At 41.1% G+C, this 13,206-nt stretch overlaps 2 protein-coding genes across 2 annotated transcripts; both read right to left on the reverse strand.

The window, feature by feature from the left end:
* Window positions 1-461: 461 nt before the first annotated feature.
* Window positions 462-3,476, reverse strand: LOC127784223 (upstream activation factor subunit spp27). Its single transcript, XM_052311410.1, has 2 exons — window positions 3,068-3,476; window positions 462-1,239 (listed from the first exon to the last, which is right to left on the reverse strand). Exons 1-2 carry the CDS (start codon window positions 3,242-3,244, stop codon window positions 1,108-1,110), a joined length of 309 nt encoding a protein of 102 aa, XP_052167370.1. The 5' UTR covers window positions 3,245-3,476; the 3' UTR covers window positions 462-1,107.
* Window positions 3,477-7,631: 4,155 nt separating this feature from the next.
* LOC127785243 (tropinone reductase-like 3) lies at window positions 7,632-12,435 on the reverse strand. The gene is made up of 6 exons (XM_052312674.1): window positions 12,060-12,435; window positions 11,873-11,989; window positions 10,513-10,647; window positions 10,288-10,413; window positions 9,271-9,372; window positions 7,632-7,968 (listed from the first exon to the last, which is right to left on the reverse strand). The coding sequence occupies exons 1-6, from the start codon at window positions 12,189-12,191 to the stop codon at window positions 7,819-7,821; spliced, it is 762 nt and encodes a 253-aa protein (XP_052168634.1). The 5' UTR covers window positions 12,192-12,435; the 3' UTR covers window positions 7,632-7,818.
* Window positions 12,436-13,206: the final 771 nt, after the last annotated feature.

A 13,206-nucleotide genomic window follows, 5' to 3' on the forward strand; every position in this document is an offset into this window, starting at 1 on the left:
TAAATTTAAGATTGAAAATTCAAATTTTGGCTGACAAGTATAAGCGTAAGCGTAAGCGAAAAGATATGGCCCTTTTAATTATAGCTCCATGATTGTGTGAACTGGCGCTCATCAAGCTACTATAGGAGGTGGTAGGGATTTTGATAAACACACAAAACTACTTATGGGCCGATTAGCTAGTTTGAAGAATGATTGGAAATAGTCAATTGATTACTAATGCTACACGTACGTGCGAGTCCTTTGGTATGGGAAAAAGAGAATGGATTGATCAATCAGAGTACCTCATCGTCAAAACACAAAGGAGTGTGAAGTCTTCTCACTGAATTTGTTTCTAGGAGATTACATGATATATTAACTCATCCTACAACCTAATCTAGAGTTTTCATATTACGGTATTTTCTAGAAACCGTGGTATATACTACTTTAAATTTCAAAACAAAAATCCAAACAGGGTATTCGTGCCAAATGCTGCAATCAAAGTTCCAAATTAATGTTGCAAACAGCAGGGAAATAACACAACAATTAGAACCCTACAGTTGGCTGTCGTTCTCCACCATACCAATGGGTCCCTCAGATTCAGAGGTCAGATCTTCAGCCGTATCTTAAAAAACAGAGCAACAATGCACTCTTCAACTATCCAGACCTGCCCTACTAGTTGTTGCAATTTGCAGAGTACAAAAGCATAAAGCAAACCAAACAACCATCCAATTCATTGTCTACGTTTGACTCTAAGTTCTGCCGAAGCATGAAATGTAGGAAGCCATAACCAACAAATTCCAGCATGCATTCAAGAGCCGCCTTCTTAAATTCAATTCTGGTCAATTCCACAATTCCGAAGCTATCAAAGACAGTGACAGCAATCATGCAGCACAGATTTCCTTCTATCGTTCTGTTTCTTCAACAAGATACTAACATGACAAATTACATATATCGAGTGGGCAGAACTCAAGAGTCACAGAACTGCATCGTTCATTGCACACATGTTAGCTGATAGTAACGGGCATTTTGGAAACAAATTCACATTGGCTTTGCTGCTTATCTGAGGATACAAGAAATAAAACCAGCTTCCACAAAATTTAGTTATTAAAAGCTGTGACTTTTATATTCTTATGACTTTGGAAATTTGGGAAAATGCAGCTTGACAAGCATTGGGAGTTCAGAGAGCTCCACTTTAGACCTACCCAATAATACAGTCTTCAGCTTGTCATCACAGTTTACAATGTTTCTATTAGATGGGTCCTGCAAAACAGGATTAATTTCATTTAGTACTAGTAACAATTCCATGTGGGCATTTATTGATACAATTATGTATATATGAGAAGGAAGAAAGACTATAAAAACAAAGCTTTTCTTCAAGCAAGTCACTTCATTTCAAACAAGTTTACTATTATTATCAATTGAGAGAAGAACTGCAAGAATAAAGCTAAAGAGGCTAAGAAGCACTTTTGAATTGAAACTGTCATTCTGCAATCTGCTTAGACTAAATTCAATTATGTGACTGAGAGACCATGAGACTAAAATACATATTACATAATGCCAGATGTTTTCCTTCAGTATTTTCATTTTGAACAATCAACGGCAATGCTTTAGAAATACAGTCAAATTATTTAGTAATCAGGGGAAAAGTGCATATCAAGGGTGAGTTCTAAACTTCAACTACAAACTACAACTTCCTCGTTTTTTGTTAACACGCTTCCCGAACTGCTAAACGGAGCGTTTTGCGCAAAAAGAAAATCATATAGAAGTTTTCTAAAAAAATCAAATAAATCCATTTTTAAAATTTATAATAGTTAATACTTAATTAATCATGCACTAATGAGCCGTCCCTTTTTACGTGCAGCTTATATGCTACTCCTATATGGAGTTTCACACGGGCCCTAAGTCTCAATAGACCTGCTAAGATCGTCTTCTGCGTATTTCCTAAAAGAGAGTCTTGCTCAGACCGTAGTCCCTTCACACTTTTCTGGGTGTAAGCATGCGTAAACAAACATTCACACGGAAGATGGGACCATAACTATTTTCTTTCTCCACTAAATTAAATTTGGACCATAACTGTTTTCTCCACTAATTTTAAGTCAAAATGGTGACAATAAGTAAAAAATGGTACCATCCCATTGGATCACCTAAAAGACAGTATATTGCTATTTACGTTAAGAATATCCTGTAAACCAACCAGCAGTATCTTCTGAGTAGTGTTCAAAGGGCATAAGGGATGTTGAGGCGTCAAGGCCAAGAAGAAATATAATGAAACATAAATTCCAAGAATTCTGAGCAAAAAACCACGAGCTTGCTTGGTTTATGACCCACTGCAAACCGTATAAACATATTGGTAAGCCAAAATTTAGGCTTTGCAAAAAATTTTTGTAAAGCTAGGCAATTTAATGTTATGCCAATTGAAGGTTTAGGAGGATTAATTGAGCTCTTAATTGGTTGCAGCCATCTAGACTATCAACGTACATGTTACCAAGATTCTGGGATTGTAAGGTTGGGCACTACCCAAAAATTGGTAACAAAAGAAATGATTTCAAATTTATTGGCATTGCCAAAGACTTGTTATGTTCATTTGGGCTGATCAAAACAAGCCCAATCCCTAAAATCAATATAACAACGATTCTTTATTCAAATAAAGTGGCAACAATTGCCTCGGGTGGTAGATATGCCAACACTGTCTGCTGGGCATTGATGCTATATTAAAAGCTCACAGAAATTCTACGGAAATAGCACTGTAAAATGCAACCCTTTTAGGATGTCAGAGTGAGATTGTTTGTCCACCCTAAACAAGAACCTGGCATGTCCAACTAATCATTTCTTCTTTCACCATGCACACATCAACCCGCATCGCAGTAGTTCACAGTATGCAAGAAGAGAGTTTTATTCCCCCAATTAAGAATTTTTGACCGGATTCCCTAATTAAGAAATGATCTGAGACTTACAAATTCTACAGGCTACCAAAACCTGCGACAATAATGAGCTCAACCAATTCCATGCACCGAGCGACCTAATAAATTTGTGAGGCAAAAGAACATGCAAATCTTGGTTAAGAAAGGAGGAGCATGATGTAATGTACCTGGAGGTTGTTGCTCTTGATATGTGACCAGACGCGGAGGAAGAAAGAGAGGTGGGACATCTGGGACTGGCCCCCCGCGAACTCCCTCAGGGCTGTCGGAAGGTTCACCAGGTCCACCAGCTTCGCCACCTTCTTCGGGCAATCGCCCACCGCCGCAGTAGCCCGCCGCAGCACCATCTCCCCACTTCAGCCCGTTTCCCCTCGGAAGTGGTTTTAGAACGGCAGAAGGATGATGATGATTAGAATCGACGTCGCTTGAAGACGAGGTATGGTAGCATGGGGCAGCGGCGGCCAGCGGGGGAATAGTTGGCAAGGGAGCAGGGCGACGGCGTGGGGAGGCGGCCGCGACGGTGCACGCGGCCTGGGAGAGGAAGCGGCGGCTGTGTGGGCAAACTGATGAGAGGGTGGAAAGGAACCACCACAATGTGTAAATGGGCCTCATTACCTCTTATAGGGCCCCAGCCGGGGGGATTTTTTTTGCAGAATAAGTTCATTTCAGGTCCCTTAACTTTATCCGAATCCACTTTTTCTCCCCAAAACTAGATACAACTGGTACCTGAACTATCAAAACCGGTGCAAACGAGGTCACTCGGCGGTTTGGAATACGGTTTTGGCTAACGTGGCATCTATGTGGCTGGTTTGACTATGTCTTCGTCCCACATAGCATTGACGTGGTGCTTATGTGGCAATTTTATCTCAAAAAAATAATAAAAACCATGGGCCCACATATCAGCTAAAAAAAATTTAAAATGGTGGGACCCACATGGGCCAGCATGTTAGCTAAAAAAAATAAAAATGGTGTGCTCCACATGTCATTCCCTCTCCCCTCTCCCTCTTCTTCCTCACCGTGCCGCGGCGCTGCCTCACGGCCATCGCCGCCGCCGTTGTCGTCCCAGTTCACGCTACCGCTGCCGACGAAGAGGTGGGGGACGAGGGAGAGGGATTGGTCAGAGGGAAAGGGCAGGGGAGGGTAGAGGCTGGCGGCGGAGTACGCGGCGGTGTTCTCCAACCTCTAGATCTCCCGCAACCCTATGCCGCCGTTGGGGATGGCAATGCCGCTGCCAGCCGCACGTAGCCTGCCGCCACCGACCCACCATTCGCGCGCACCTCGCCACCGTTCGGTGGCCTCCCACAGTTGCGGCGGCGCAACCACGTGTGTTTGGTGGGCCATCGAGGATGGTGTCCCAGGCGGCGCCTCCGCTTGCGCCGCTGCCGGACTGGTTCCTCCGTGGCTGTGGTTGCTGCGCACCGTCCCTTCTCCCAACCGGCCACTGCCCTTTGGTCGTCGTGCCTGGAGAGAGAAGAGAGAGGAGATTGAGAGAGATGAAGAGAGGGGAGATGCCGAGATAGGGAGAGGGGATGAAGAAGAGGAGGGGAGAGAAAATGACACGTGGGCCCACGTGGCCCCCATCTTTTTTTTGTGCGGTTGACATGTGGGCCCACGGTTTTTATTATTTTTCCGAGATAGAATTGCCACGTAAACGCCACGTCAATCCCATGTGGGACGAAGACCTAGCTAGTCAAACCAGCCACGTAGGCGCCACGTCAGCCAAAACCGCCTTCCAAACCGACAAGGGACCTCATTTGCGCCGGTTTTGACAGTTAAAGGACTGGTTGTTGTATCTGGCTTTGGGGTTAAAGGATGAAAATCGGATTCGGTGTAAAGCTAAGGGACCTAAATGAACTTATCTAATCCCCACCCAAAAATCACCACGTGAATTCGGGTGTGTTTCTTCTCCAATTTTCAAACTTATACCATGATTCCTAAACTGCTAAATATTCTTTTATATAAAAAAAAATTCTATAGAAAGGTTTATTTAAAAATTCATATTAATCTATTTTTTTAACTTTTTTATGTAATTAACCTATCCAGATTCCTTGTAGGTTTCTCATCTAGACTTATTTCTTTTATATATTGAGACAGAGGAAGTACTTAATTAGTCATGTGCTAATATATTGTTCTATATTACATGTCGACGAAGAAGTGTTCCTAACCCCTAAGATAACATATTACTACAAAGTTACTTTTCGCATGTGGCCAAAAATATGTTTTCACTAGCGGCTGCCACAACCGCCAACGACCTATGGCCAGGATAAATCGACGATTTTCGCTGGTGGTTGCGGTCCACATGTAAAAACCGATTTTTGCATGTGGATCTTTAAGAATCGCAGGCGGCACTACTATGAGAACTGCCAACAAAATGGTTTTTACCCAAAAAAAAATCAATTTGCAACATGCAAACATCAAGACATCCACATCCAGAGATTCAAATCCCACATCATATCCAAATTTAAATCCACATCCAGAAATCGATTTTACACTGCTTTTCAATATGCAAACACCAAAACATCCACATCCAGAAGTCGATTTTACACTGCTTTCAACTTGCAAACATCAAGACATGAAACAAAATCGATCAACACTTGTCGTCGTTGTGTTGGGTGCGTCATCGTCGCAGGCTCACAGCCGCCATCACCGTTCTAGCCATCGACGCAGGTGGAGTGGGAAAGGGGAGAGGGAGAAAGATCGCACCGTGCCGAACCAGGGGGCCATTGCCGAGCCGCACGATGGGAGAGGCTACCACCGCCACACCCTCTTTCGTCGAGAGGGAGGAGAGGTCACCGCCGGCTAGATCTGGTAGAGGGAGGAGCGGTCACTGCCGCCACCGCCCCATTTGCCGCCACCATACATGAGCTTCGCTTGCCGGCAGCGACGAGGATCCACATTGCAACCGACGTCCGCCATCGCCAAGGACCACCGCCGCCACATCCCCCAGATCTGGCGTTCTTAAGCACCGTAGCTGCCAGATCTGGAGTTCTTGAGTCCCGCCGCTGGTCGTCTTCCCGCTCCACCTCATCTTCGAGCCGTCCGCCGTCTCCGGCCAATCAGATCGACCAACAGAGAGCTCAGGGTCGCTAGATCCACCCGGTGGCCTTGGCCTCACCATTGGCCGATGCGGCGGTGGTCCTCGGCAACGACAACTTGGTCGTGGAGGGAGGCGACGATGGTGGCGCCAGAGAGAGGGCTGTGGAGAGAGGGCCGAAGAGAAGGCCAATATTTAAGGGAGAAAAAGAGAGAGCACAGGGAGGGCGGGGGATAAGAAGTGAGGTGGGGATTGGAGACTTCGAGAGTCATCAGTGGGCGGTGGCTTTTAATATGGTGGATTTTCTTTACACGGGCGGTTGCTTAAGAAGTTCGTCATCAAACATAGGATTATTTTTGCAAGCGGATTTCTTAAGCAACCGCCAACAAAAATGTATTTTCGCTGGCAGTCCTAAACCCTTCACCCCTCGTTACAATTTTGCAAACGGAGCTCTCATATAACTAATAGCGAAAAAAATAGGGTACCGCCATGAAAAACCCTTTTCAGTGACACAGCCAAACTCGATGAAGAATCCTTCTCTCTCTTATGTTTTGCTTTCTTGTTTTTCAGTAACAGTAAGGTACTCTTACATGAGATAGTATTATTTTTATTTTTTGTACTTCCCACTTACTCTTGTGCCATATCAAATTTACACCATGTGTAGCGGTATTAATAATTGAATACCACAAACACTAAATGACACGGAGACGTACAAATACATTATTGAGGAGTAGAGGTATCATCATGCTTCAACTTTGCAGCTCTTGATTTTTATAACTATCTGAGTCTGGGAATTTTAGAGCTAAGTTAAATCTTGTTTTTTTTTTCCAAACAATCCTTGATGAGAACTGCTGGTCTGATATGATGTGTAAAAGAAATCTTGTCTTTTTTTTTTAAAAAAATGAGTTAGCTTTTTTTAGGCTATAAAGAATGCAAAACGTAATTAAAGGAAAATACATTTAATTTGGTATTACTAGGAAAATGTCTTTTTTTTTGTTTCACTCTTTTTTACTGCTGGATTTTTAGATCTCATCGCTTCCAATGGTTCCACTTTCACATTAGTGCTTGTAAAATTGCACCTTTTACCAAAAAAAAAAAGAAGTAGAGGACAAGTTAGGAACAATAATGCAAACGACATAAGATTGATTTAATTAAGAACGTACGGAAGTGCCAGAGAAAAGATAAAATGTGGAAATGTACATCAAATTTTGTAGACAAACCCGACCAATCCATCTAATGGAAATGGAACTACTAAGGTCCTGTGTTTAGTTCCCAAAAATCGAATATTTAGACACATACATGAAGTATTAAATATAGATTAATTTAAAAACTAATTGCATAGTTAAGGGAGAAATCGCGAGACGAATCTTTTGAGCCTAATTATTCCATGATTAGCCATAAGTGTTACAGTAACCCACATGTGCTAATGACAGATTAATTATGCTCAAAAGATTCGTCTCGCGGTTTCCAAGCGAGTTATGAAATTAGTTTTTTCATTCGTGTCCGGAAAGTCCTTCCGACATCCGGTCAAACGTCCGCTGTGACACCCAAAAATTTTCTTCTCCCCAACTAAATAGGCTCTAAGGACTAAATTACGATGCTATCCGAATGCCATATTCTAGCACCGCGTTAGACATATTCTAGCACCGCGTTAGACGACGACAGTTCACAACAGTTCCCGCATGCGCACACATAAACAATGACATATTGACATGGGTGACTTCAAAGCAACGAAAAAAGTTCCGGTCACGATTTAAGCAGTTTAACATCGGTCCTTGTACATATAGTATTATATTGCCTATAGCAAGAACTATAGGTTATTTACCAGCAAGAAGTGCACTTTGTAAGTCGCCAGCCTGTCAAACCATAGCCAAGCCCAGCTTAGATCTACAGCCTAGATCGAGTTCCTCCAGCAACAACAATAGTTTCAGCTGTAATGAATGATGCATCGTCTGATGCCAAGAAAGCTGCGGCTGCAGCCATGTCTTCCACAGTACCCAATCTCTTAAGTGTGCTCCTGTCAATAAGCTCATTTTTCTGCAAAATGTTTCGGTTCGTTTTAAGTACATATACATGGACTGGATAAAAGAACAAACAAGGTTGACCTATTAAACAGTATACTATAACCAATGTAGTACATATACAAATAATATCAATCTAAAATATGTTACATTCATAACAACCAATGTAGGAGCACTAACCACATCAAGCTAGAAACACAATTCACATCTCAGTGTTTTCACCTTTTCTATCTATGGAGAACCTTCTTATAATTTAGTCTTTTGACATAGTCAAGGAATGGCTTGGATCTAAAATCCACTCTAGCACCACCTATATATAGAACAATGCAACTATTCATTGGTAATCTACAGGAAGAAGGGATCATCTTTTTCTTTTTGAGGGATAGGGATAGTTCATTATATACATAGAATAATGATTTTATCATTGTACCTAAGAATTCCAAAACAAAAGGAATACAAACAATAAATTTAGGTGAATCGGTAACATACCTAATGAAGGCAAACAAATTAGCACTCATAGCTAACGTTTTTCACCAATCTGAATAAATGGTAGAGGTGCCAATGTTGATGATACAGTGATACACATTGAAGCACTAGATTGGTTACATCAATGATGCATGCTTATGGACCATCTGGTGAAATTATGAATTTATGATATTACAGAATTATTTGGCCTAATACCATCTGCGTAAATTTTACAAAACCACACCACATGATGTGGCTCCGCCACTGTCTAGTAAGCCTATTCAATTTTTGTGAGCCATCAAAATAGGCTACTGATGATTCATCCATGCCATTAGAATTAGGCAGGGCACTTCCATCACAAAAATGTCAACTGTAGCCAGTGATCGCAAATTGTATTGTAGGAAACCAACGGCATGCTAACTTTAGTCTGTATCCATCCTACTCCAGCTGATGTTATGTGCCACTTTAGTCTAAAGCCCAATGGTTTTTCACGTCTTTTACCACAGATCTAGTTTTTCTTTGAAATTCATTATCGCCCATTTTGGGTGCTGCATAATGTTTACACATATCCAAAAATTCAAACAAACAGTAATGTCCTTATCAAAGCAAAAGGATTCATGGGATGTCCAGTGTGTTTCTACAGCAATGCTGTAATGGTGTTAGTAGAGCACAAGGTTCCAAACAAAATAAACAATCTGTTTAAACAATGATTAGCAATTTAATCATATTCAGAAGAGATAAAATTTGAAAATTTGGAGTTGTCCTTTTTTGACTGACTGGTCCTTTAGATGTGAAATAGTTTTTTTCTTCTGTAACCAATTAATTCTCAAAATGGTATGCAGAAATTACTTACAATGGTGTCATTAGTTGTGAGGAAACGAGCAAAATTTGTAGGAACAAAACCAGGGGCTATACAGTTAACACGAGTATTTGGCCCCATCTCAGCAGCAAGAGCCTAGAAAATAAGAACATCCAATAGTCAGTGGACAGATAAGTTCATCAGGTGTAAAACAACCATATACCATAACAACAAAATATCTTCAGAATATTTGACTGGCAAATAGTGTGTTGATGAAAATGAACTGCCCTATTTTTAATACAACATAGCTTTATGGCAGATGTGCATGCTGTCCTGAGAAATCTTAGTCATAAGAACATTGTTGGATTATGAACTTGGAAATATAGCTCCGATGCAATAAAATTTGGTTGTAGCCTGCTAGTCAAACATAATAATATCTGGCGGTGTGTTCTGTATAGCAGCTATCATAGTATCACGCTACTATATTAACTTCATATTTCACATTCCACTTGTGCGTTAGTTGCATATCCATTCACATATATAAAGTGGCAAGACCTTCTCTAGATGTGAATCTGGTTAACTGGGATATAACATCACAATATTTTAGAAGACATTATTCGTGGCTCCCTGAAGATTAGGAAGAAATCTGGAAGCAAAGGCAAACTTTCTTGAGGTGATCCAAAATCGAAGCTCTTATATAGGCACAAAACACCAAGTAGAGAAAATTTCACAACATAAACTTCACAAATTTCTTACTTCTTAGTACTAGTCCATTTTATTTATGTTTTGGAGGCATGCTCCCACCCTGTCAGTGTATAGTTTCCCGCCCCGAGTGAAGCACACCTCCAAGGGGCAATACCATAGCAATTCATATGCTACTCCTTCCAGTATTGAACAATTGACAGCTTATGTTAATGTGCTTTTTGCTGTAATGTATTTAGTAGAAAAACTAATAACACCATTACATCAGCAGTCCAGCAATATAATTTTTTTGCCCATCTTGAAATAGCACAGGACTAAGAAAATTTTGATACCAGGAAACATGGAAATGGAAAATGTAAAAGCATGTACCTTTGTGAGACCAAGCAGGGCAGTTTTTGTAACAGCATACATCGACAATGCTGGTTCTGGATTATAGCCAGTAATTGAAGAAATCAATATCACGGATGATCCCTTCCGCAAATATGCAGCAGCATCCTAATGAGAAAATGAAAATAACAATTTAGTCACGCAAATGCTGTTTTTTTCTTCTTCTACAAAGTTGTGTTTATGATTTAGGATGAAGATCTTGTTAACCTGAAGAAGAAGAATAGATGCCTTAACATTAATATCCCATAGTTTGTCAAGGATAGGCTCTTTCATTTCTAATATGTTATCTACGGAAGGATTGGCAGCAGCATTGGAGACAACTATGTCGATATGCCCAAAATTCTGCAATAATATAACAATTAGTTTATTATGTAGGATTTGCAGTAGCATTGGAGACAACAATATCAATGTCCAAAAATCTGAAATAGTATAATGGATCTTCACTATGTAGGATTTGAAGTAACATTGGATTGGAGACAGCTATATCAATATGCCAAAACTTCTGAAATAATATAGCGATTAATTACTATGTAAGAATGTAATACTACATGATCACTGCAGGAAAAACCTGCGCAAAGTAATACATTGGCAGAAACAAACAATGTGCAATTTTCAGGATAAGCATAGCTTAGATGAACCAAACCTCTAGGTCTAAACTACCAACAGATAAAATCTTTTGTTTCTATCATGCAACCTTTTTTAAGCCACAAGGCAGAAACTCCAGTCCTATTTTCCACTAAGAAGAGAAACTGAGAGCAGAGTAGTTTCAAGCTCAGTTGAGCTGCAAAAAAAACCCACTGTCCATACAGTGAAAAGAAAAATAAAAGGATCACAACAATTGTGGAGCCCATGCACTCTATTTATGGTTCCAAAGCAAACAGTGCACTCTATTTCTGGTTCCAAAGCAGACGGGGGTAAAATTAGGCCATGTTTAGTTCCCACGCAAAAACTTTTCACCCTATCACATCGAATGTTTGGACACATGTATGGAGTATTAAATATGACAAAAAAAAACTAATTACACAGATTGTGTGTAAATTGCGAGACGAATCTTTTAAGCCTAATTGCGCTATGATTTGACAATGTGGTGCTACAATAAACATTTGCTAATGACGGATTAATTAGACTTAACAAATTTGTCTCACAGTTTACAGGCAGATCTGTAATTTGTTTTGTTATTAGACTACGTTTAATACTTTCAAATGTGTGTCCATATATCCGATGTGACACGTCAAAACTTTTCACCCCTAGAACTGAACAGGGCCTTAAGAGTCCTAATCTCGCGTTGACCAATGCAGATGCTGAAATCTAGTATAGTATACTCCTAATAGAGTAATGATTGATCAAAGCCTTGTCCTAACGAAACAAAATACGTCTTGTATTTCTATAAACGGAGGGAGTATTTTGGTACTAGTATACTAGTACGATCGATTTAGAGCAATCCCCATGAATTGGAACCCAGAATCCGGTACAGACTAATTTATTGAGCCCCGCAAATCTGGAGGCAACCATCTTACTGAAAGAAAATCGCAGTGGATCAGCCAGGGCAGAAACCCCCAATTCTCACCTTGACCGCCGTGTCGATGAGGTTCTTGCGCTGCTCCGGGATGGAGACATGGCAGACCACCCCGACGACGGTGATCCCCTTCGCCCTGAGGCCCACGACCGCCTCGTCGACGTTCTTCTGCAGCATGCGAAGGAGAAGCAAAGATGAGGACAAACGAGATGGAGAGGGGAGGGGGTTTGAGTTGGACCTTCTTGCGGGAGGAGATGACGACGGCGGCGCCCTCGAGGCCGAGGCGCTCGGCGATGGCGAGACCGATGCCCTGCGTGGAGGCCGTCACGACGGCTACCTTCCCCTCCAGCCGACGGCACTTCACCTCCATCGCCGGCGCTCCTCGCTTCTCGGCGACAACTTGGTCGGAGTAGACTAGCTAGGCCTAGGAAGGACGAGGCGTCGATGCGATATTGCGAATTTGCGATGCGACGGAGGAAACCAGAGCGGGGTAGACTTGCCGTACGATTTGTCCGCACGTAGCTTTGGTCCTCCAAGGCTCCAAGCACGCCGTGCGACGACACAACGACGACGGATTAATCAAGGCAGGCGGTTGGACGGCAAGAATCGGCAAGAATCCCACAGCGGCACAGCCTGTGCCTGCCTGGGTTCAATGTCTTGTGTTTGGAAATTTAGTTATAAGATGTTTAAATATTAATTTGGAGTATTAAATATAGATTAATAATAAAATTAATTGTATAAATAAGAATAAATATTTACTGTAGCATCACATAGGTTAATTATGGATTAATTAGGCTTAATAGATTCGTCTAACGAATTAGTCTAAGGTTATGGAATGTGTTTTATGATTAATCTATGTTTAATACTCCAAATTAGCATCTAAACATCCGATGTGATAGGGATAAAAAAAATTAGTCCCATCCAAACACCCCATTAGACATTGAGTAGAAAAAACAAGGCACGTGGACAACTATACTATGTATTTTTCTTTTGACAATGAAAATCATTCTAGCATTTGCTTTGCATAGGTTACAATCAATTATTACAGAGTTTGTAAAAGGAAACAACTACCGATTACAAAATTATTTGTTTGAGTAAAAACAAGAAACTAATAAGAGTATTACCCTAAAGACAATGATCCCCTATGGTTGATCAGAGTATGTATAACCGTTGTTTCTACCAACGGCTTACAAGTTGTATGTAGTCGATGTCTTTCTCAAATCAGAAAAACAGAATCTCCAAAACCATCAATCAATCCTTTGTCGATCAAATTTCACTCTCATCAACCTTGAGGAACATGTTGTCGAAGCAAAGTGGGAGAAAACCTTAGAGATTAGCTCAGTTGTAAATAAGTCATTCGCTTGGATCTTGCCACTGCCATGTCT

This window comes from Oryza glaberrima, chromosome 9 (assembly GCF_000147395.1).
Source record: "Oryza glaberrima chromosome 9, OglaRS2, whole genome shotgun sequence".
Taxonomy (NCBI): Eukaryota; Viridiplantae; Streptophyta; class Magnoliopsida; order Poales; family Poaceae; genus Oryza; species Oryza glaberrima.

What these genes read in the sequence shown, in the direction of transcription:
- LOC127784223 (XM_052311410.1), bottom strand. Translation starts at nt 3,244, where the DNA reads ATGGTGCTGCGGCGGGCTACTGCGGCGGTGGGCGATTGCCCGAAGAAG. An exon ending in TCAAGAGCAACAACCTCCAG is followed by an intron (nt 1,240 to 3,067) that starts GTACATTACATC and finishes CCTGTTTTGCAG; the next exon opens with GACCCATCTAATAGAAACAT.
- LOC127785243 (XM_052312674.1), bottom strand. Translation starts at nt 12,191, where the DNA reads ATGGAGGTGAAGTGCCGTCGGCTGGAGGGGAAGGTAGCCGTCGTGACG. An exon ending in TCATCGACACGGCGGTCAAG is followed by an intron (nt 10,648 to 11,872) that starts GTGAGAATTGGG and finishes ATATTATTGCAG; the next exon opens with AATTTTGGGCATATCGACAT. An exon ending in CCCTGCTTGGTCTCACAAAG is followed by an intron (nt 9,373 to 10,287) that starts GTACATGCTTTT and finishes CTTATTTTCTAG; the next exon opens with GCTCTTGCTGCTGAGATGGG.